We start from the raw sequence: 25,000 nt of genomic DNA on the forward strand, positions 1-25,000 counted from the left end.
GTTTTGTAGTGTTCGTTTACTTTAGTCTCTGCTGTGTTTTCTGTGCCTTGTATTATTTATATAAACGTGTTTTCCTTTCATAATCGCTGTGGTCCTTTATATTCCTTCGTGAGTGTTTCTGTGAAGTGTGTTCTGTATGCCTTGTAAGTTGCGCACTCTCCGTGTGGGCGCGGTTCACTTAGAGCTAGGGTGACCAGACGTCCTCTTTTTCCCGGACATGTCCTACTTTTGAGACCTAAAAAATGTCCGGGGGGAATTTGTTCGACTGCCTCAAACAGAATACATGTACAGTGCAAAAGTGTTTACAAGTGAAAGCACGTGTGTCCGCCGGTTCTACGGCGATGAAACGAAAGTGTACGTTTACGGAGGAGTTAAAGAGAAAAAACGTTCGACACACACACCATCCACCTAAATCATTCACCGATACACCGATGACCCCCACCCAGTACAAAAGGTGTCCTCCTTTTCAGAAACCCAACTCTGGTCACCCTACTAGAGGAGACTAGCTCCGTTAAAGTATGTGCCAGCCCTTTATCGCGATTGTGTCCAACCCACCACGTTACACAGATATTGGTATATTATTTATTTCAGTAATTCCATTCAAAAGATGAAACTTGTATATTATACTCATTCGTTGCACGCCGACTGATATATTTAAGAAAATTTGAATATTGTGAAAAGGTTCAATATTGAAGACAATATTAAATAGCTAATGAACTAAAACTGGTCTCTCAGTCTAGTTCTGTATGCTAGACAGTCATGGGAAAGAAAAACAAGTAGTTATATATATTAAGTGCATCCTAAACAACAACCTACAACTCTTATTACAGGTGCTGTTCATAAAATAAGAATATTATGAAAAGCTATTGAAATAATTAGATAAAAACTCACCACCACTATTAGGTAAGAGGTAGAAATACTCATATCTGAGTTGTAGGTTGCTGGTCATCATGGGCTTAATGTAATACAACTTGTTTGGTGCTGTTCTGATGGACCGTTTAAAAGCTATTGAAATTAAAAGATAAAAACTCACCACCACTATTAGGTAAGAGGTAGAAATACCCATATCTGACTTATAGGTTGTTGCTTAGGATTGCGCTTAATATATAATAGCTTGTTTTATGATCTTATGATGCACCATTTAAAAGCTATTGACATAATTAGACAAAAACTGACCTCCACAAATTGGTGCAAGGTAGAAATACCCATATAAATGTGCCATATTTTGTCAATTGTGATTTTTTTTCACCGCGATCGAAATTTGTCCTCCACTTTTTACCCATCTGTGCAGTTAGAACACACACACACTAGTGATTACTAGGGGGCTGTGGTGCACACGTGCCCAGAGCAGTGGGCAGCCCGGCACCCGGGGAGCAGTTGGGGTTGGGTGCCTTGCTCAAGGGCACCTCAGTCATGGCCTCAAGCCTGGGAATCAAACCCACGACCCTCCGGTCACAAGACCAGTTCCCTACAATCAGGCCATGACTGCCCGTTGTATTACAAGTTGTATTACACAAAGTGCATCCTAAATAACAACTATATACTTTGTGTAATACAACTTGTTTGGTGGTCTTATGATGGACCATTGAAAAGATATTGAAATTATTGAAAAGAAAAAAAAACAGAGTGCGCAGTGCTCTGGGGCCTTTACTACCGCCACTTGCGTCCGTGTTAACGTAATTTGTAGACGGTGCCTTAGACGTCGTAGCGGTCACAATAGTACATTTTAAATAAAATGTTGTATACAACTTAAATATGTATATTCCTGGCGTAAACAAAGTTGTAGATATTTATTTTGCACATTTGGGCACTTATTATTGAAGAAAGAATTCCGAATATGCAAACGTGAAACCAACTTTACCGCAGTCAAACGAAGACCACGAAGAACAACTTCCGGGGCACACAAATGGGTCGAGTTAAAAAATCAAAATCAAGTTCGGCTCCGAATCCGATTTTTAATTTAGCTAGTTTTGTTTGGATCATCAAATAAAAAACTGAAAAATACAAGCCTGATTTGTTTTTTTGTTTTTATATTCAAAACGAAAAACAAAATAATGAACTGTTTTTTTGATTTTCCGATTTTGATTTTCAGTTGAATATCAAATGAACGAATGATACACGGATTCTTGTTTGTACGGAAGCGTATTGCTGCCAATAATGTAAAAAAAAAAATTCTTCAGCATCTCGTTATTACGAGATCTTATGTCGTTAAAACGAGAAACTATCTCGTTATTACGAGATCTTATGTCGTTCAAACGAGAAAACTATCTCGTTATTACGAGATCTTATGTCGTTCAAACGAGAAAACTATCTCGTTATTACGAGATCTTATGTCGTTCAAACGAGAAAACTATCTCGTTATTACGAGATCTTATTTTCCAAACTCCCAGGCTCCCCAAATGCACTACAGCATTTTTCTCAATGTCGCAGTTGATTGAATTAATCAAATTTTACTTTATGCTTGGCTTAAATCACAATGACATCTTAATGTCACTGAAAGGCATCGATGACATTTTAATAAGTATTCGAACACTGCGAAGGATTCTGAAGTCTCAGCGTTTATACAGGCGTAAACATAAATCAGCCCTCTTAGACGTTGCTTTATTCCTAACCGAACATCTTGACAGACACGGAAAACTTCATGGCTACAAACTACAACATCTTAAATGTCTACAAGCTGGGTATGTTGTCACGCAAGACACAGTCAGACTTTTATTAAAAGTTTTGGATCCACGGGGAGTACAGCTGAGACGCCGAAATCGCCTTCGTCGCAGGTTGTACAGAAATCCAGGTCCCAACTTTACATGGCATGTGGACTCTTATGATAAACTGAAACCGTACGGTATCTGCATCAACGGCGCAATCGATGGCTTCTCACGTATGGTCATTTGGCTCCATGCCTACACAACCAACAGCAATCCAAAAGTAATTGCCAGTTACTTCATCAACGAAGTTGAACACAGAATGGGAACCCCCTCTAAAATTCGTACGGATTTAGGAACAGAGAACGGCACAATGGAACAAATACAGAGGTTCCTTCGGTATGAAGATGACGATCAACATGCAAGAGACTGTTATATTTATGGTTCCAGCAACCATAACCAGCGAATAGAAAGCTGGTGGGCATTCATGCGGAAACAGCACGCCCAAGACTGGATGAACCGCTTCCAGCAGCTGAAAGATTTGGACTGCTTTACCGGAAGCTTTCTGGACAAACAGTTAATACTGTTTACTTGTCTAAATATCATCGAGGTGAGCATATGTTACATTTTGCAATCTATATGTATGAAAGAGTAATTTTTTTTGTTTTAACTTATTAGAATTCACACCTGAACATTTGTTTTATTTAGGAAGAGCTGCAGCAACTCATGCACCTATGGAACACCCACAACATTCGACCCAGCAGGAATGCAGTGGCACCACATGGGCGTCCGTTTATGATGTACACTCTGCCACAATTTTGGGGGGCAAGAGATTACCTGAAACATGTCTCCCAACAAGCTGTTGCTGTTTGTAGAGAAGAATGCCAAGAGAGAGGTCCTTACCCATGTGATGAGACAGTCTTCACCTTGTCCTGCGATCTCATGGCAGAACACTATCTGCACCCACCCACCGCACCTGCTGAAGCAATCGAACTGTACCTGTTTTTAAGGACTCGCATACTTAATGACATGTAGATAAACAGTAACACACTCTTCAACTTAAACCCAAGATCTTTGTGTATTCTCAAAATGTTATTTTGTTGTCTCAAAATGAATATTTAGTGCTCCAGTGACAACCTTATTAAAAGTGTACATATTTTACTTTACAATTAGTAGCAGACAATTCAACAGTTTGTACAAATATTGGTATTTCATCTGAAAATATAACTGCTTGTAAACCTAGACAACACCTGTTACTGTATTATAGGGCACAATAAAGGGTATAATCACAAGTGACAAAACCACATATTTAGTTTAACTTTTTGGGCACAATGTTTTTGCACTGTTTGCATTTGTATGACTTTATTAATGGTGAAAAACACACAGACAAAATTATGAAAAACAGTTGGTTTAATAGAATACAAGTTTACATTTAACCAGAGGCTTTCTTTAAGCTTTTTTTTTAACCCTGGTCAGAAAGTGCCACTTAACTGCATTTGCACAGATGAACTAACAGTGAGATTGACCATTATAATACTTATCTCTGTGTAATAAAAGTCTCTTCTCTAAGTGAATGACACTGTTTTGTTTTGTCCTCATACAAGAATGTAAATTTGAACAAAAATAGCACCAGAAACTGCTATGAAAATATTTAATAATTCTAACAAAAGCTGAAAAATAAAAATAGGAATCTGTAGTTACATGAATTCTCCTCGTTAACACATTCAGCACATTAACGTAACGACATTTTCAGAAAATTTTCATTACAACAAGTCACATTCACTGCTTGACACTTCTTGTGACCATGAAAACTTATTTTCAGAACATAACAAATGGTGTATGTATATGTATATATATATATATATATATATATATATATATATATATATATATATATATATATATATATATATATATATATATATATATATATATATATACACTTATTTTGCCATACTTGCACAATAAAAGCTATGGGTGATTAGCTTTAGCTCTATCCAGTGTATTCCCTTACCTGTTACATATCTTTGATTATGAGAAACACTCCTAACATATCTCATAGACCTGAACATTTGCATGTACTATATACCCTATGAAAACTTTCCTTCAAATAGTTACAGGACATACTTTGTGGACCCTTTGCTTTAAACTATGTCCATTATATAAACATTTTTATTGGATAGGATGCTCTCCATTTCAGCCCGTAACTCAGGATAGGAGTTATAAGTACAAGGCAGCTCCAATACAGGACCACATGTGTGTGCTACAAGCCGTCTTGATAGACCGTCCAAGGGTGTGAACAGGATTTCAATCTTCTCAACACACAAAACATCTGACCCTGTCATAAATCTCAGCATCTTCCGGAGGCCCACACCATCCAATCCTCTAATGTACTGCTGTAGAAAACGTAAACTTTGGTTTTCAGCTTGAGTTGAAGGGGATGCATCCAGCAGCTTCAACAGCTTTCTTGTTGTTGGTTTTTTTTCTTCATACATTTTTTCTATCTCCTGTGCACTGGTGAAGGTTTCCCTGAATATCTGTTGTGAGACTTCTGACATGTTGTCCAGTGCATATTTTGGCTGCTGGATTATCTGCTTGTGTGCCACCTGCAGCAAAATTGATTTCAGGTTGTTTTGTGTGGGAACTGTTGTCACTCCCATGTGATCCATAAGATCCATTAATTCATCTTTGTCATCACCAATGAGATCTTCCTTTAGGGCTTTCAATACTAAATCTCGTTCTGTGTGGCTCAGGTATAAAAGCAGGGATTCATACAACTGATGAGAGGAGACTGAGTGCTCCCCAAAAACAAGTGCCACTGTAAATGCCTGTGCCAGACGTGTTGGGAAATATCCATGATCTTTAAACCCTTTGGCTAAAATCCTACCTATAGATCTCCATTCCTCTTCCTGATACTTTGGACAGAGAGATGGTACCCTCATCTCTTCTCCCTCTGCTGAACAATCCAAAAATTCAGACCAGAAGGCTGAGTAGACATCTCTGGATACACCATCTGCATCAGCTCCTTTTTCATCAATGAAACTGTATGTTAAAGGATGGCTGAGTATAGCCGGATCTTTGAATTGGCTAATCATCTCTTCCAGAAGGGTTGCTCTGTGAAGCCTTATTCCAACATTCAGAACTTCATAGTCTGCATTTGAGAGGACAGCACTGTCAACTGAATGGTTCCAGGGTGGGTGTTCAGTCTCTCCAGAACTTGTCCAAGCATGAATTATGTCATCTGTTGGCTGAAGGATGTCTGTAATTATCACATCAGGATCTTTCTCTTCATTCAGATGACCAGGGTCATGCAGCAGAGTGTCATCTAACTGACATGCTGATGGTTCACCAAGAAATGGACCAATGGTAACTTCAGATGAGTTAGACAGATAACTCACATCACTTGTTTCAACAACACTCGATATGACAAAAATAGGTTCACTGCATTCTTCTTCTGCTGCCCTTACGTCTGCATGTTTGTCAGCCTTACTTATGATATCTGATTCAGATTCATCTTCATCAGTTAGAAACCTTGTGTTGAGGTAGAATCTTAGTATGCCCATTTTTAATACAGAATAGAGTTCTCCAATAGTAACATCATCGTCAAGCTCAGATTCCTGATAGTCTACAATGTCATGACTGAAGATTTCCCATTTTCCTTTTTTTGAGATTCCATTGGGGAAAAACAGATCTTTGGCATGATGTAGTATGTCAGCTTTTTTTGCTTCTTTGGACAAATCTAGAATTCTTGTTCCTCCACCAGAACGTTTTCGCACTTGCTTTCCCTCATGAACCCACCCTATCTCAACCTTTCTGGTCTTTTTTACTGCTGCCTTGTTGTTCCTCATATGTTTACGAATGTGTGCTGGTTCCATGCTGTCTTCACTGTCAGCGTCTTCATTTTCTATTGTCCTTTTCCCAATTCCCATTTTCTGTCGAAGCTTTTCTAACAAAGACTGTCTTTTAGCATCTGTTCCATCCTTCTTTTGACTTTCTATGCAGAAGTGTCTTGTAGCAATCCTATCCCCATAGACAGGAATATACACGGCCAGGCTTTCATCATTCAGCTCTCTTATAACCACTGCATCTACCTGTAAAACAGAAATGAATCTATCAGCACTTTACCCTAAGGTATGGATAAATAGGCAAATCAAACATTTTAATCATGATCATGAAACCGGTCTTTCCTAGAAGACAGTAATACGCAAAGTCTTTGACCAAACAAAGGCCTTTATTGTGTTCTGCAAACACCCTCAATTACCATAATCAATAACCAGTTCCTGGTCAGTTTAATATAAGTGTTTAAAATAATGAACTATGTCCTCAGATAACTGAAATATTTAACAGTATAATACATGTGTTTTGGCGTTGATTTTATCATACTACTAAACTAAATAGTACTTCTCTACAGGGACTAGACAAGTTGTGTGTGTCACGGTACAGCCCCTGACTCCTCCCATTTGGGCGTGTGTTTATATGTCTGCGTCTGTGTATCTTCGTGGGTGTGGATGTGTCTGAGTGTGTTCATCTGTCTAACCTGTGCCTCGTCTCAGGGGCGCAGATAGGAATTCTGAAGTGAGGGGGACCAAGCTGTACAATATATACGTTTATGCTTGTAGATCAAGGGTAATCAACTATACTTTTCCGCGGGGTAAATTTGGCAGATAGCACCGACCTGGCGATCGTAATTTGTTGAGCGGGGGGGTGGGGGGGGGGGGGTGGCGAACGTATTTTGTTGCGGCGGCGGATCCACTTAATCTGGAGTAAAATCTGGGGGGGACGCGAAATCTAGATGCTATAGTATAATATATAAATCAATATAAATCTGGGGGGGACATGTCCCCCCCGTCCCCAGTGCCATCTGCGCCCCTGCCTCGTCTAGTGATCACTCCGGGCTTATGTTGTCTGTCTAATGTGCGTTCGCGCAGTGTCCCGTACTCTTTGTCAGAGTCTTACTCGTACTTCTGAGTGTGTGTTAATTGTGCGCCGTCTGCGCTATTTTTGTTACAATAAACGTGACGTTTGTGCAAAGACCATTGGACTCGTGCCTCGTCCGTCTCCCTGCGCCCAGCGTCACAGTGTGTGTGTTTGTACTGTATTACCAATGTGTGAAGCTTGAATATATTAGAAAGGGAATTTAGACGAATAGAGTAGAATTTCCATGTCTGTCAGTCTGTCAAACTCTAGCTGCTTTAACTCTAAACAAGCAGGACACGTCTGATAAAATTGTGCTTTAAGGACAGAGCATTTTTAAAAAGTATTCATGCGTACAGGTAATTTGATATGAAAACCTGCATTCTGACTAGTCCTAAAACAGCCATACTTCAGGTTTTGTCAGTGTAAAATGGGGAAAACTGAAGCCACAAAATTCGTTTACATAATTCAAATAGGAGCACGCTGGTTATATTATGATTCGCACATATAGTGACACACACGCACGCATGCACGCTCACTCACTCTAACGGACACACGCGCGCGCGCGCACACACACACACACACACACACACACACACGCACGCACGCACACACACACACACACACACACACACACACACACACACACACACACACACACACACACACACCTAGCTGTGGTTAATAGTTGCATTCTATCACATATACTTGAGTAAAGTTAGGTAGCTACGTTAGGTTCCATTCCTGCTAGCCATCATCGTTTCATTCTAAAATGGCCAAACTAACCTTATCTTGCTTCATTTTAAAAATGTTATGCTCTGGAAGTCCACGCTTTCTCAGAAACGTCCAAAGGTTAGCCACTTCACTGCCTGCCATGGCTGTTTCTGTCCTGAATAATAAAATATGTTAACTGTACGGAGTGCTCCTAATGTTGTTAACGTTACATACACGTATGCCCACATATGTCGTTTTAACGACATAAGATCTCGTAATAACTAGATAGTTTTCTCGTTTTAACGACATAAGATCTCGTAATAACGAGATCGTTTTCTCGTTTTAACGACATATGATCTCGTAATAACGAGATAGTTTCTCGTTTTAACGACATATGATCTCGTAATAACGAGATGATGAAGAATATTTTTTAAAACATTATTGGCAGCAATACGCTTCCGTATGTTTGGCTTTAACTTCAATAAAATTAAAATTCTGATTTTCGACCAAAAGGGGGCAGTATCACCAAGGATGCCGTGCTGAAACTATTCGACTGAATAGCTGTCAGTTAAGCCAACCTTATTTAACCTAAAAAAGTAGTCTGCAGTAGTCCTATAAAACTTTAATATTTTAAAGCTTCAAAAAAGAAAACCAAGAAATTAGTAAAACCAAGAAAACCAACGTTTTCATGAAAGCCACCAGAAAACGAGTGCGAAATGAAATTTGCTGAATTACTTATTTCATGATGTTGTCCCATTCTTACCTGGTCGGTTTCTCTATGAACATGTTCGAATTTGTACGATGCCACATACATTTTCATTTAAATTGTCTCCTTTGCCGTTTTCAAGAGTCGCGTAAGTAAGTATTATATATAAGTATTATATATAGCCTTATAATACAATATTACACACATTTAGAGTTAGATGAGGAAATTCTAGTAGGCCTATAGCCTATTTATTACGCACAATTAAATCACTGACATAAATTTAAAGTTGTAGTCCAACTGGTGCTTGAGAAGATTTGAAATGACACTTACTTAAGATAAGTTTGCTTTTAAATAAAACGTGCATTTCTACTTCTCTTTGGATATCATCTGCGTTGGCTACCTTCCCCTGGGATAAAACTGACAAACACAATTAGGCTATACTTAGCATATTATCTTTATCAATGTTTTTTTCAACCAAACCATATTGAATAAAGGCATGTGTGTTTTCTGTAGGCTAATGAATTAAACCCTTATACTGAATCGGAGCTTTTAAAACGATTCCCCTTACGAATGAGTGAACTGAGTACTGCGTGATGCCTCCACCAGAACATAGACTGCAGGATCACACCCACCAGTTCTGACAGAAGGCTGTGATATGGGCTGACCTTTCCTACCCCTTTAGCCCATGCGTGTTCGTTTAGCTGAGAGAGAGAACAAGAGCCAATAATCAAACAGTTCAATGCTATAACAAGGCTTTTATTAGATCAAAGATATATCTTGGGGAAGTCTCGAGGCACAAGTGAATTGTCTGTGCACCAGAGAGTTCCGAAGTTACAATGGTTCCAGGCAGGGTTTATATACTGTTTTCCACGCCTCTAAACAGCTTGATCTTCTCCAAAACGTCTGTACATGGCATTGCGGTTTCTGTAAACAATGCTTCCCCCTTTATGTCATATTTTAACATCTATCATGCATGTGGTTCTCTTCGCTGGATGCTCCGGTCAACAGGAGGTCACCATACATTACTTCTCTGCCCCCCACCTTTGGGTTGCACAATCATCTTCCCTTTCTCAGTTCAGATAGAGAGGTTTCGCAAGGCCTTTATGGAATTCATACACGTACACATTTAAACAGTGGTTACATACAAGTCTTAGATTATATTTAGATTCTGCTATAAAGGTGAGTAAAATACTTTTATTGCTAATGCTATAGGTAAGCAAAAACCCAAATCACAACAGCTGTCTGAGTAAAGCAGGCTAAGCGAGAGTAATGAGAGTGAGATGCTGATTTGGTCTGCTACTGGAAGCTCATACATAGCCTACATTTTGTTGTTTGATTATAATATGTATAAGGTACATTCCAATGTTTATAACTATCAAGTGTGTTATAGCCTACAGTTTAACGCCATCTATATGGTTTGTAATCTTATAATATGACTTTTCATTTTTGACTTTTGTCATTTATATGCCAGTTCACTGAAGTGTGAAATTTGTCAGAAATGTACTGTAAATGAACTTGATATTCACTCTCTATATTTTGTAGGCTAGTTGTAATAGGCCTATGTCACATTATTGAATTATTTTTGGTAATTTATTTAAACCTGTTCCTAGACAATTATAATGTCTTATCAAAATATCTTGCTCTCCTTTAAGCAATAATTTCATAAAAGAAGAAAAATTACCTTGATAAGAGTACTTCTAACTAGCAAAAATACCCTGTTGTTTACACTCAATGTGTTTTACAGTTTTCTCAGTCGATTTGGTACATTTCTCACATCATGGTTTACACTGGCATCACATCAAGTGCATTTCTCAAAACAGTTAGTGCAAACAGCAAAAGTCAATTAAATACCTGCAAAAGCACATACTTCACTCAGAATCCTTTTGCCTCAAAAGCAAATATTTAGGCAAATCAATGTCAGTGCCATCAGAATATCTAGTCTGCGTGCCATTGCCTATGAACAAGGCAGTCAAAATACTTAGTCATGTTGTCAGTGCAACTATAAGTCACAGTCAGTGCAGACTGTATATTCTGATGGAAACTAGCTGAGCTTTTGATCTTTTGAGCTTTTTGAGCTTTTGAAAAAATGCTGCACATTCTGTCCTATCAAATGAAACAATGCATGTTACACACAAAATACAAACTTACACAGAGCGCAAAGTTACACATCACTGTATGTGGGAGACTGATAGCAAGAAATTGGACTGGAATAAAATTTGTACAGCAATATTGTTTGACTGTATTTTTCACGCTGCAATTTGTTGACAAAACAAATCTGACTGAAATTCAGAAAAGACAGACAACTGACTGGAAAAAGTGCAAAATTAGAAATTTAGGCTACTCTACATATTCAAAACAACCTGAGCACATACAACCTCCTCTTGTTGAGGTGTGAAAATGGAACCTCTATGAGCTAGTCTTGTTATCCTATGTTATCTTATGGTATAAGAATGCAAAACAAAAAACTGAATAACATGTCAGAATGTCAATGTGCAGCATTACAGCAGACAGCACATTTCTGAATTTACATAAATTTTTCTCTGTGAAATGTTTGAACGACTGAAGACACAGTTGTTCTTCCAATATTCGGTTGCACCCAGCAACCAGCTTCAGCCATTGTAAGACCACGACTTACATGTAAAACATGGTCCACAATTGTTGCTCTTATATCACTGTTTTGTCCCCTTAGCCTTACACCACACAGTCTTACTCCTCTTCTTGGCTGTTCACCCTGTACATGGCCTCATCTTTCCATTATGAGACTTTCTGATACTGCAGTGTTTCGCGTCTATAAATATTTGCCAAGTACAGTAAAAGTTTATGAGATGCACCTCTGACCTATGGTTGAGACCATTGATTGATCTAAGCCTTCACAAATTCCCTTCTTACTGTAACAATGTTCACCTGTGAACAATTTAATCAAATTAGGATAAATTACCAAAATGTAACAAAAATAAATAAATAAATGTAAAATGTTGCCATAGGGATTATGACATGTTCAGCAATTTTGTATGTGATGACCTAAAGACTAAATGTTTTGGAGGGTAAGACAATTCAACAGACAATCTGTACAACTAATTTTGATAAACGTGAAACATAATGAGAAATGCAATTATGATGTGCAGAAGTTACAAGGAGATGTGGAGATTGAAAGAACAGTTTTGAGAATATCAGAGAATTCTGATCTGAGAAATGAACCAAATCGATTGAGGAAAAATTGTATTTGCTAAGACTTTAGACAGAAATGGTCTAGGTTATATCACTTTTTAGGAACTTTTCCTCCTTCCATCTTTATATAGACTGGATTAATTCCCCAACTGTCATTTATACATGACCACATTTTTAAAAATTATTTTTAATTTGGAAGGCAGATTTTACATACTTAAAATATGCCTGCTTTTGATTGCACGTTACAAAGACTAACAAGACTTGTATCTTTGGCCTTGATAATATAAGAATTCACTGATTTCATAGTGAAAAAATGCTGAATTGGAAAAGAGACAACTGCCTTTATAAAAGTACAAACCAGTTGGTGGAACATTTTAGACATTTTAAAATGCTAAAACCAAAAAGTGTTGAAAAAATAATGATAATTCTTGAATCTTGAAATTTAATACAATTTGTTTTGGTTTATTATGTGGTGTTTTTGTAATATCAAGAAATTATTACCTACTTGTGTCCAGTTTCAACCCAAGATCTTATAGATTTTTTTCTTGTATTTGTGAATAGTGTGTGTGTGTGTGTGTGTGTGTGTGTGTGTGTGTGTGTGTGTGTGTGTGTGTGTGTGTGTGTGTGTGTGTGTGTGTGTGCGCAGTTGAGACAGAACCTCCATGATTATAGTAACACCACTTTCAGCAGAATGACTAGAGCCATTAAATGTGGAAATGTGGAAGACTTCTGGAACTGGCATCTGTCCCTTTGGACAGTGATATACAGTTAGCGATATACAGTTTTTAGCTGTTGCTCTTGTGTAACCTAACAGGTCAAAACCAGCACCAGCCACTGAAGGCTCAAGGCCAAGATCCAATTAAAAACCAAGGAAGAAGCTCTGAAATTCAGATAAGGCCAGATCATCAGATCAGTACTGCAATAATACATGTCAATACTATGGGTGTTAACTCTCCAGTCCTTTGCTGACTAAGAATAATCCTTAAATGTGTTATTCCAAATAGCACCTCCCTTAGCATAGTGTACCTGCCAGTTCATCTCTTACCATTATGTGGAGCAGAAGTTTTGTCCTGCTACAGTGCAGCTGTTCCTCCAGTTGCACACACATGTTGGTCTTCTGAATCGCTTGTGTTCAATGAGGGCCAGATCCTTTTAGATGTTACCATGCTGCCAACAAAGTAGACAAGGAAGCTTTATCATATTTCTGTTTGACTCCAGATTGATTGTGTAGTATTTTAGTATATTTATGGATGGTTTATTATTTGCAACTGAGGCAAGCAAAAAAGCTGCTTATTTAGAACGTCATCATTATTTGTTATAAAATTTATTGAAATCAATTGCACATGCTAAAGATTTTAGTGGATCTATATCTTATTGTAGACCTGAACTCATGCAGAATTTGAGAAGGTCAGTCAGAAAGCCCCATGCAGTCATGCCAAGCCTTTAAAACCGTCCTTTAAAAACAGCACACTGTGGAGTAGACGTCCCCGTACTGAGAATGAATCCTTTCCCTGCTGACTTTTCAACTTAAAGTCTTCTTCTGAAAAGCTGCTCTTTTGCCATTATTGAGCTCTAACCGATCCACGGGGGGAAAGGAAAGAATGGGGGGACGAATCCACATCCCCCATGCAGCTAAAAACAAAAGCCATTCGATCCCCATGGCCAGCCTGTAACAGGACCACTGAGGTGAGCTGCAGAGATGCCAGGGGAGAGGGCTCTGTTAATTACCTCTGAGTGGAATCCTAATGGCTTCCCATTGTGCGGCCCTGGCAGGGGGGTGTGGGCGCCCACAGAGGGGAAACGGCCGTCTTTAGGCGCCTGTCCCACACACATGTCGAGTCATTGTGACTTGACTTCGATCCTACAGGATCAGTGGAAGTGTTGTTGTTTTTTTTCCATGCATCAGCTGGATATGTTTTAGGACAAGAGATTTAAATGTCAAAACAGCCTGATTTGCTTAACTGATTCCAAAAACGTTTCATGAGGTTGCATGAAAAGAAACTGATTGTAAATTGGCAAGAATAGACACTTTAATTCATAGACAGTAATCAATGAATATGCATGTCTGCAGAGACAATAGAATGCTTTTAAAAGACATCACATTCATTATTTATCATCTAAATATACATTTGCCTCATGCCAATAAGTGGCATGTGGTCTTGTTTACAGATAAACTGAAGTTTGTAGAACAAACATGCTCATTATTGCCTGTAAACTTGTGTTGTTTTAACTTCATTTTCTTGTGACACATTCTATAGACAATTGTTTTTTTCTACTTGATTGTACAATGAAAATATCATAAAGCATCCGTTTAATGAAGCATTCAGTGTTTAATCGCTCCAGAGAGGTTAGCGCCTTAGCATGACAGGTTGAAATAGGCTATAAGCTCCTCCGGTATTCAATCACCAGAAAAAAGACCCAAGTCCTAGAGCCCTACTGAAGAACTCCGCTTTCAGACCTACTGTTCCTCCAAGACGCAATATGTGCCATATCCTGGGCAGCTTTAACAGGCACAGAGAGTCAGAGGGCTTATCTGGCTGAGCTGCTGGCTCCAGAGTGTGATGCTAATGATGGCCCCTAATGGAGCCTGACCGCACAATCTGCTCCTTATTGTTGCACCACTGGAGGGTCTGTTGCCTGTAAGGGCCACGGAGGGGGCAGACCTCACCACACAGGGCCGCAGACTCTGAGCGAGAGAGCATGGTTTGGCAGGGTGGCTACAGAGGGATGGAGGTGGGCTGGCCCACTGGAGATGGGATGGTGAGTTTGAACGGATCCCAGCTGATCCATGGGTGAGGATTAGCTTAATTAGGGCTTGACACCCTCTCCAGCCAAGAGCGGCTGTCAGAAGCTCACTGTCTGATAACATGAGCTTAATTCTCCAGCAGTCCCAGAGGTGCAGGGGCAGAAATAAGAGGGACATAATTAGATGTGACTGCTGGCTTTTGGGTGGTTTTCATATGTGTGTCAGCTGGACTTGACAACAGTCATTGGTATTCCCTGTGCTTCTCTTTATCCTATGTCCTACTGGTGATGTTAATGTCATTGTCAAATAAATGCAACATAGAATCTATGATTGCCCATTATGTAATGGTAACACATGCAGAGACTCTGTGAGTGGGGAGTGGGGAGCTTTAAGCTGGGTGAGGCTGATTCAGATGCACTTTTATCCTGAATAATACTAATGAATACCGGTTTGTCATCTCTGTGCATGTGTGCATATGTGAATAACAGGCAGTTATAATCTAATGTTATTAAATGTTTAGGGGAAACACTTTTTTGGTTCTTTACAAATTAACAATGTTATGCAATGACTTATTTCAAATGTACCAACATACACCTGTTGTTGATGATATACCAATATCATGAAAAATAAAAATGCTTACAAAACATTTAATATTAACTGAATGTAAATATGATTTACATTCCTTTAATGCAAAATATCCCTTTAATAATCTACTAAATACATTTTATGATTCTAATTACTTGAATACAGAATCCAAAATGTATTTGTAGAGTGAAACAAATCTCCCTCTTATACAGACCTGTTTCATGTATGTGGTCATATTTGTGTTGTTTATATATGATTGAGTCCTGTGACAAAACGTCATGTAAATCAAAATGACTGTACTCTCAGCACCTTTGACTGACAACAGACATCAGACTTCAGTTTTTTAGAGTAGATTTCCTACATGGCTGTATGCCTGTCTTGGATAGCTAATATCTCCTAAACTGTGGGGGGGGGAAGAACTTGTACAGGAAAACCATTTGGGTTATTGTATCTTACTGAAGCTGAAGTGAATTGTATCTTAACACAGAAACCGGACTCAGTTGGTCAGTTTTGTTGGCATGGCCATGATTAGATTAAAAGTATTTCTGCAGTGTGATCTAACTGAATAGCAAGCTTGTCTGGAAAATGAGCTTCATGTGTTCCCTGAGAGATACCCAACATCCCTCTTCACCAGTTGCCAGGCACATTTAGAGCTGGTGATCTGGCAGTGTCCCAGAGCCTGGTTTAGTATCCGTGAAGCTCGGAAGGGCTTTGTGTCCCAAATGCCATCAGCTAAGCTATTCTCAGACCTGCTTTGGCTGGTCCTGCTAGGTTTTCCAAAACAATGTGGTCATTAAATGAGCAAACGGATTAGTGCAGGCCAACTCACAAAAGGGATCTGGAAGGGGAGATGAGGCCTCTGTAGTCTCCCAGCAGGTACAGCTAATACCAAATGAATGCAGCAGCACATCTGCACAGCTTACTACATATAGTACACATGGTAGCTTCCATTCTGTGTGTGGGGGAGTGTGGTGGGATGGAAGGATTGGGGGGGGGGTTATTAGCGTTTTAATAGACGTGGAAGGTAAGATCTATACCAACTCATACTGTTCTCGATATTAGTATAGTTTGAAATCTGGATGTCTGAACTAATGTGGATGTTTGAATCAATACTAATAGAAACTTTAATGGGTTACTTTAGTGTAAGCACTCGTAACTTCCAATCCCCTTCCAATCGTTCATTTTTGAGGAAATCTATGTATTAATTAAAATTATGGAGAATTTGATTTATTTTAGTACACTCTATAGCATACATTGATCAGTAATATAGTTTTAAATTGAATACACAAACAGCAAACTTGTAATTGTTTCTCAGTACTAAATGTGCTACTCTGTCTTACTTTTGCAACATCTCCTTATCTCACAAAACATTTCCATTTAAGGACTCTGCAAACAAAATGACCTCAAATTGTATCTTTAAATTATTTATGTCACTACTGCTAAATCATGTACTTTTTTTGCTAACTGTAAATGGTCTTTATTATAATTTTCACAGATCTAAAGGAATTTTCTGATTTATTCAAACAATGTCTTAGGACTCTCAGACTTTCCCTGGAGAAAGAGTGCTGAAACTCTTTTTTTCTGTTAAAGATGATAATAAGTGAAAGCCTCTTAGCGGATATAAGTATTTGGTTTTGGTTTAGGTCTTCTCCATCAGTCGTGTTTGCTGCTTCTGTTTGCTGTTTAAACGACCCCCCCCCCCCTGTTCCATGTGCAGACAACCCTAATGATTCCTTTGAACTGCCGGTGTTCTGTACAGAGCAGCTTAATGCCTATTTCAACCTCTCATGATAAGGTGCTAACCTCTCAACTCTTTCCCACATCCGTCCAGCAAAATTAGTGTAGCCTATAGCTAAATGCCATGCCAATTTTTACACAGAAACGTTACACCAAACAGGTAAATAAATTCTAAGAATTGACAGACCTCAACAATTACAAAACAAAATGTCAAGACACATTTGAATGCTATTGCTGTATGTATATTTTCCTCATATCCCAGTCCATTTTAATTATATATGTTGAGGGGAGACCACCACTAATGAGCTAAATGTTCTCTGGAATGTTCTGAATGACTTTAGAACCAAGGGAGAGATATAAAGAAGGATGTTGTTTAAAAAGGGTGAACCAATCAGAAGGCTGCAAAACCGCCAGCAGCACTCCATCTCTCCTGATTACGTTCATATTTAAGAGCCTCATTATGATGATGTAGAGCGACCCAGAGTGTGGACTCTGGGTTGAAAAACGGATCATATTGGACCCACCACAGTACAGAGAAACCTCCCCACGGAGGAGCAAACAAGTCCTACAAATAGCCGAGCTGCTAGCACAATGTTACAGTGAATGGAGCCAAATTAGTTGGGGGCTAATGACAGTTTACCAACACCTGTATTAGTGTGCTAGCACGGCAGGGAGCTGGGCTAGACAAGCTCTAATCCTTATAAGCCCACAAGGACCCCTCCCATCAAAGTAGTATTTGCATATTCTCAATTTATTGGTTGATAAGGAAGAACCTGGCGGCAGTAGGTTTCCGAGGATTGGGGGAATGTCATTCCTCACTTACTCTCTCTTGCTGCCTGGGTGGCTGTGTGATTATCCCTAGTCCATGTTAGTGAGTGTGAGGGCTATGTGTGTGTTGGGGATTAGCATGCATTAGCATCAGGGTGAGCTGCTACATTCCCTTGCTGTTACAATTGAGCCTAATTTGAGGGGTGGAGAAGATAGGAAAGCCATTAGGCCTGTCTGTTTACACAGGAGTCAGGCAGCTCTGATGTCCAGTTTCACTGTGCTTTCTGTTCTCCTTCTCTTTTGTAAAGTAGGGATGGGGAAAGGAGGAATGGATGGATTGAGCAATGGTGGAGGGGACCTTGTATACTCACAAAATTAATCTTATTCTTGAACAAAACAAATGGATCAAAGATGAAGATGTAGAATTTCGAGTGCTGGCTTGGCTCTGAGGGTTTATATCAGAGCTCAATGGAACCAACATCCAGAGAGCACAAGCACAGTCTTTATGCAACAATACTAAGCAACAGTTAGTGTAAGAAATTTTGATTCATTTGCCATCAAACTCTAGCCCAATTTCATTGTTAACTGATCCTTTATAACAAATTGGAAGATAATTATGTCCCTATTATGTTCCAATTTCATGAGAAAATTTAAATTAAATGAATTAAGGTCATCAGAGCTCTATAACTGATTCAGACTGGTCTTCAATCTCTCCAGAAGTCACACTTGTATGTTGAGTATTTAAATGAGCACTAAATCAGCAGATAGCATGTGTCGCCCTTGTTCTTAAATTGTATGTCTATCTATGGATATTTGCGCTTCTTGGTATAAGTTTACTTTATGTTTAAGTTAGCTTGTTTCATCGAAATACCAGGTAATGATTTCTGATTTGATTCCTGTAGTTTAGTAGCAGTCTGGTTCAAGGTTATCTTGAATTCTGACCTATCTGTACTATTATCTAGGATGAATTCTGTGAACAGATGCAAAGCACTTTGCAAGTCACTCTGGATAAGATCTACTAAATGCCCTAAATTTTGGGCAGTCATGGCCTGGTGGTTAGGGAACTGGTCTTGTGACCAGGGGGTCGTGGGTTCAATTCCCAGACCTGGGGCCATGACTGAGGTGCCCCTAAGCAAGGCCCTTAACCCTCAATTGCTCACTTGTATAAAAAAATGAGATAAAAATGTAAGTCGCTCTGGATAAGGGCGTCTGCCAAATGCCGTAAATGTAAATGAAAATCTTGTACAAAGGGGAGATCCTGGAATTGGAAAAAATACAAGCACACGATCACCAACCTTAAATCAAGGAAAGCAATATACTGCTTTCTGGTCATACCGAATTTTCATGTCAGCTTGTACAGATGTCAAGTTCCTGCTGGCAATCTCACGAACAGTGCTTAACCGATTACAAAGGGTTTCAACAAAGTCACAAACAGGTCGAGTTGATGTAGACTGAGGAGCACCCAGCTATCGTTCATACAGAAGTCTAAGGGGACCACGGACTGATCTACCAAAAAGCAAGGTGTTAGGACTATAACCTGTTGAGTCCTGCACAGTGTCACGGATAGCAAAGAGCAATAACGGAACACCCTCATCCCAGTCTTTGTCACAGTCATGACAAAAGGTCCTCAGCATTGTCTTAAAGGTCTGGTGAAACCTTTCCGATGCTCCTTGAGATTCTGGATGATAAGCGCTTGATACTTTATGTTCTATGTCCCATTCCTTAACCACTTGTTCAAAGTGTTCAAAGCTTAGACATGAAGTTAGAGCCTTGGTCTGACTGTATGCATTTCGGAATGCCAAAAGTAGTGCAACATTTTATCAAGGCCTTGACAATTACTTTGGATTTCAAGGAACGCAAGGGTATTACCATAGGAAATCTAGTCGTAGCACACATTAAGGTAAGAATGTATGAATTACCTGAACGAGTTTTAGGCAGGGGTCCTACGCAGTCCACTAACAGTGTTTTGAATCGTTCTCCAACAACCAGTATTGGGCACAGCGGGGCAGGAGGGATCACTTGGTTGGGTTTTCCTACCAATTGACAGGTGTGACAAGTGTGACAGAAACAAGCCATGTCGCTATTCAGAGAAGGCCAAAAGAAATGCGATAGAATACGCTTAACAGTTTTACGAATACCTAAGTGACCAGACAGTGGATGTTCATGGGCTAAATGCAACACGTGTGACCGAAAAGCTGTGGGAACAACAATTTGATGTATAGCATCCCACCCATCAGTATCATTAGACGGAGACCAAGTTCTTATCAATACCCCATCTCGGATGAAGTAACGTTGTTGCTGTTTTGGGGTGCCGGACTTTTTCTCTGCAAGGTTGAAGTATTGCAAGAGGGTTTTTTTCCAACTTCTGTGTGGCCACTAAGGCATCTCTATTCACATCTGCTATAGGGGACAAAGGAGACAAACCAAGATTGTCCAAGTCAACAGGTTGGGAGACAGGGGGATCACACATAAAAGTATCAGCCAATGACACTGTGGACCCGGCCATACGTGCCTGGGCACGAGTCAAAACACAAGCAGGATAAACTGCGGGAGAATCACTTACCATCACTTACCATGGAACTTACCATGGAACTATGCTCTCTAAAGGGCGATCAACCACTATGGGCAAAGGAAATATACTACTACCTGCGATATCATTCCCAAGAATGAACGAAACGCCACTCTCCGGTAAAGCAGAACTAACAGCTACACATATCATACCATCCATGAGGAGGTAAATGTTGTGTAAAGGAAGCCTACGAACTCCTAATTCAATGCCCTGAACTAAAACATCTTGGCCACTATATGTGTCCTCTGACAAGGGCAATACTGTATCCAACAGAAGGGACACTGCAGCGCCAGTATCACACAGACCTGTGATGGTTTTGCGTGCTGGATCAGACTCACATAGTGAAAATGTACCATCAAATAAAAAGGGCTCAAATACAGTGTCAGCACTGGAAGAAGGGACTTTTATATTCGTGCAATGTACCTTTTTAGCTGAACGTGCATTTTTCTTCTTCAGAGCTGGACAGTTTGCTATAATGTGTCCTTGCACATGGCAAGAGAAACAGTCCGGAGAGGCAGGTGCTTCGGTAGCCACAGGACTCACTCACAGGACTGTGTGGGTTTTTTCTTCAATTGTCTGAAATTCTGACGGTAGGCTTCTGGCACAAGCTCATGTTCTCTTAGGACAGCAGCTTTCACAGTGTCATAGTCTACACTCTGCTCAAGTGATAGAGATGAACACACATCTTGGGCTTTTCCCACTAGTTTACATTGCAGGAGTAGAGGCCATACTGCCCTTGGCCAATTTAGTGTGGTAGCAATGCGCTCAAATATTGCAAAATATGCATCAACCTCATTTTCTCTGAAGGTAGGGACCATACTAATCTGTCTACTGATATCAAAATGTTCAGCAACAGACACAGGAACAGTTGGGTTACAGGAAAGATTAATGGAACGGGGCTTAGGTACAGGTGTAGCCAGAGGAGCAGGGCTAGTCGGTGCTGGGGAGGCAGCCTTTTGAGGTTGTGGTAGGGGTCTCTCCAGACCCATACTTAGCCTTTTAAGAGTCACCTCCTTTTCTGCATCTATTTGCAAAGCCCACAGTCGTAACGACTCTGCCTCCCGTTCCTGGATCTTGATCTCCAACTCCAACTCTTTCAATTTTATCTCCATAAGTGGATCAAACATGGGAGAACTCCTAGGTCCCATCCTAGGACAAACCACAGAGTCTGATTCTGCCTCAGCTGGGTCTGTGCTCTGGGCCAAACCAAGTTCAACACCTGGAACTTCCTCAGCCACATGCAGCACACCACGTTCAACTAGAGATGACTCTAGCAGCCTCCTAATGTCCCTCTTAGTAGCAGAGCGAGGTATAACAACATAAAAAAAATCAGCTAAAGACAACAGATCAACCTTACGACAACGATCCAATACCTCATATGATGGGCTAAGAACAAACACAGGTCAAATGAAACACTGCAGAGATGTTTGTCCTTCTGCAAGGTTCTCCTCTCTCCATGGAGGAATGCTAGAGCTCTGACAGAGCTCTTGGTCACCTCGCTGACCAAGGCCCTTCTCCCCCGATCGCTCAATTTAGTCATGGTGGTTCCAAACTTCTTCCATTTATAAATGATGGAGGCCACTGTGCTCATTGGGACCTTCAAAGCAGCAGAAATCTTTCTGTATCCTTCCCCAGATTTGTACCTCAAGACAATTTTGTCTTGGAGGTCTACAGACAATTCCTTTGACTTCATGCTTGGTGTTTGCGCTCTGACATGCAGTCAACTGTGGGACCTTATATAGACAGGTGTGTGCCTTTCCAAATCATGTCCAATCAACTGCATTTACCACAAGTGGACTCCATTTAAGCTGTAGAAACATCTCAAGGATGATCAGTAGAAACAGGATGCACCTGAGCTCAATTTTGAGCTTCATGACAAAAGCTGTAAATACTTAAGTAAATGTGATTTCTTAGTTTTTTATTAAAACTTTTTTTTCAGAACTCTCAAGAAAACCTTTTTCACATGGTTTTAATGGGGTATTTTGTGTAGAATTTTGAGGAAAGAGATTAATTTAATACAATTTGGAATAAGGCTGTAACGTAACAAAACGTGGAAAAAGTGAAGCACTGTGAATACTTTCCGAATGCACTGTATGTCTACATAGTTGTCTACATACAATAGTTGTTTAAATATGTACTCATTCTGGACTACCTCTGGACCATACCGATTCTGTATGTTGGAATGCAGTTCTCAAAATCAAATTTCCGAGCTTAGCTGTCATGGTACACGCCTGACCCCTGTCTCCATACATGTCCATGTGTGCCCTGCCTCCAGACATGTCTACGTGTCTGTTTGTCTGTATATGGTCCGTTTCCGTGTGTGTCTTGTTGTGTTCGTCTGCGTTGCTCGTGTTATTTAATTTTTAATTTTTTACCTTTATTTACAGTTTTTCCTCAGTCGATTTGGTTCATTTCTCAGATCAGAATTGAAATTCTCAAAACTGTTCATTCAGTCTCTGTCACGTTGAGGACCCCGGCCCCTCCCTTTTGGGCGTGTGTCTACGTTGTCCACGTGTACTCGTCTGCGTCTGTGGATATCTGTGGGTGCGGTTATGTCTTGTGAATATCCGTTTCACCTGTGCATCGTCTCGTAATCACGCGGGGCTAATGTGGTTTGTCTATTTAATGTGCGCTCGCGCAGTGTCCTGTGCTCGTCGTTGTCTGAGTCTACACGTTTCGTGTTCAGTGTATCTGTTTCTCGTGCGCTGATTGCGCAATATCACGTGTCAGTAAAGTGACGTTTGCTGTAACTGGAGGATTCTGTGTCTCGTCCTTCACTCTGCACCCACCGTCACAGAACGACGAGCCTGATTGAGACACCATGCCTGGCTACGCTACCCGGCCAAAGAAGGGCCAGCGCACCAGCAAACGGCGTCACCGTGCCTCTTCTCCCCCTCCGCGCCATGAAGCCACGCCGACGTTCGTGGAGATGGAGACGGATCTGGCGTGTGTCTTCCAGCTGGCTGCAGCTCGGGACTGTGAGCGCGACAACCCCGAGCTGGCGGAGATGATGATGGACATGGAGGATGAGGCGACACCCCCCTCGGTCCCGCGCCCTCTCGCCTCTGAGGGTAGGCTCGTGTGTGGTCGGCGCCACCGCGTCAACCCCAGAGAGCGAGTTTGGGGAGGAGGACTCCGACGAAGAGGACCACCCTCCATCCGTTTGCTCCGCCCCCACGGTGGACTATGGTGGGGGAGAGGAGGATGAAGAGGACTGCCCTCCGTTCGTTTACTCCGCCCCCACGGTGGACTACGGTGGGGGAGAGGAGGATGAAGAGGACTACCCTCCGTCCGTTTACTCCGCCCCCACGGTGGACTACGGTGGGGGAGAGGGGAACGAAGACGACTACTCTCCGTCGGAGTGCTCCACACCTGCCGTAGGCTACGGTGGGGAAGAGGAGGAGGAGTATGAGGAAGAAGACCATCCTCCATCCGTGCACACGGGTATCTCGGAGTGCACGGACAGCGAGCTCGACTCTGAGGACGAGGGGAGTCCGCCCCCCTCTGAGTGTTTTGCCGGGACTGCGAAGGGGAGGTGGACTCCAGAGGTGGGTCCGTCCCCCGATCGCTCCGGAGGAAGCGCTATGGACTGCTCCCGGGGTGGCAGCCCGGAGCAGCCCATGAGCTGGAGCCAGGGCAGTGAGGCCATGGAGACCGAGGAGAACGACCACACTGCCGGCTCCACGGGGCAGTCGCAAGGAGAAGGGGGAATGCCCTATGGCCCACCAAGGGGAGAGGCCAGCCGCGCTGCACCCGGAGCGTCAGCCAGCCGCGCTGCACCCGGAGCGTCAGCCAGTCGCGCTACGCCCAGCGGAGGGTTCGCAGCGAAGGCGGGAGAAGGGAAGGACCGCCCACCGCAGCACCAGCAGCTCCCGGTCTCTCTCCCCTGATAGCGCTCCTCCTAGCGCGTAGCTGGGCGCCTGTTTCGTGTTTGTCCGTCCCAGTGTTTGTCAGTCTTCCCGTATGTTTGCCAAACCCCCTTTTCCCTGTTTGTGTGTTCGTGAACGTTCCGTTGTGTTTGTCTAACGTCTTCTCCCCGGTATTCCCAGCGAGGGTGTTATAGGCGGTTCGTGGCGGACGCTTCGCCGAGGGCGATCACCTCCCAGACGCAGGACTGAGCGCATCGGATCCGCTCATCGTCGTGGGTTCGGGGCACTTGGTCCTGTTGGCACCCCGGGACGGGTAGTGCCCTTGGAGGGGGCGTCTGTCACGTTGAGGACCCCGGCCCCTCCCTTTTGGGCGTGTGTCTACGTTGTCCACGTGTACTCGTCTGCGTCTGTGGATATCTGTGGGTGTGGTTATGTCTTGTGAATATCCGTTTCACCTGTGCATCGTCTCGTAATCACGCGGGGCTAATGTGGTTTGTCTATTTAATGTGCGCTTGCGCAGTGTCCTGTGCTCGTCGTTGTCTGAGTCTACACTAGAGGTCTGCGCGGGACTGCTTTTTTAAT

The 25,000-nt window shown here is 41.4% G+C and overlaps 1 protein-coding gene and 1 long non-coding RNA gene across 2 annotated transcripts in view; one reads left to right on the forward strand and one right to left on the reverse strand.

Annotated features, from left to right (window-relative positions):
• LOC143527822 (uncharacterized) overlaps positions 1-25,000 on the forward strand; it is a 33,068-nt gene that overhangs the window by 1,978 nt on the left and 6,090 nt on the right. The gene's annotated exons all lie outside the window — the stretch shown is intronic.
• On the reverse strand, positions 4,563-8,601 carry LOC143528391 (uncharacterized). Its single transcript, XM_077024107.1, has 2 exons — positions 8,343-8,601; positions 4,563-6,733 (listed from the first exon to the last, which is right to left on the reverse strand). The coding sequence occupies exons 1-2, from the start codon at positions 8,430-8,432 to the stop codon at positions 4,787-4,789; spliced, it is 2,037 nt and encodes a 678-aa protein (XP_076880222.1). The 5' UTR covers positions 8,433-8,601; the 3' UTR covers positions 4,563-4,786.

Source organism: Brachyhypopomus gauderio, chromosome 12 (genome assembly GCF_052324685.1).
Source record: "Brachyhypopomus gauderio isolate BG-103 chromosome 12, BGAUD_0.2, whole genome shotgun sequence".
NCBI lineage: Eukaryota > Metazoa > Chordata > Actinopteri > Gymnotiformes > Hypopomidae > Brachyhypopomus > Brachyhypopomus gauderio.

Excerpts from the sequence above, each read along its gene's own strand:
- LOC143528391 (XM_077024107.1), bottom strand. The coding sequence starts at position 8,432 with ATGGCAGGCAGTGAAGTGGCTAACCTTTGGACGTTTCTGAGAAAGCGT. Across the intron at positions 6,734-8,342 it reads TTAAAATGAAGCAAGATAAG|GTAGATGCAGTGGTTATAAG; the intron begins GTTAGTTTGGCC and ends TCTGTTTTACAG.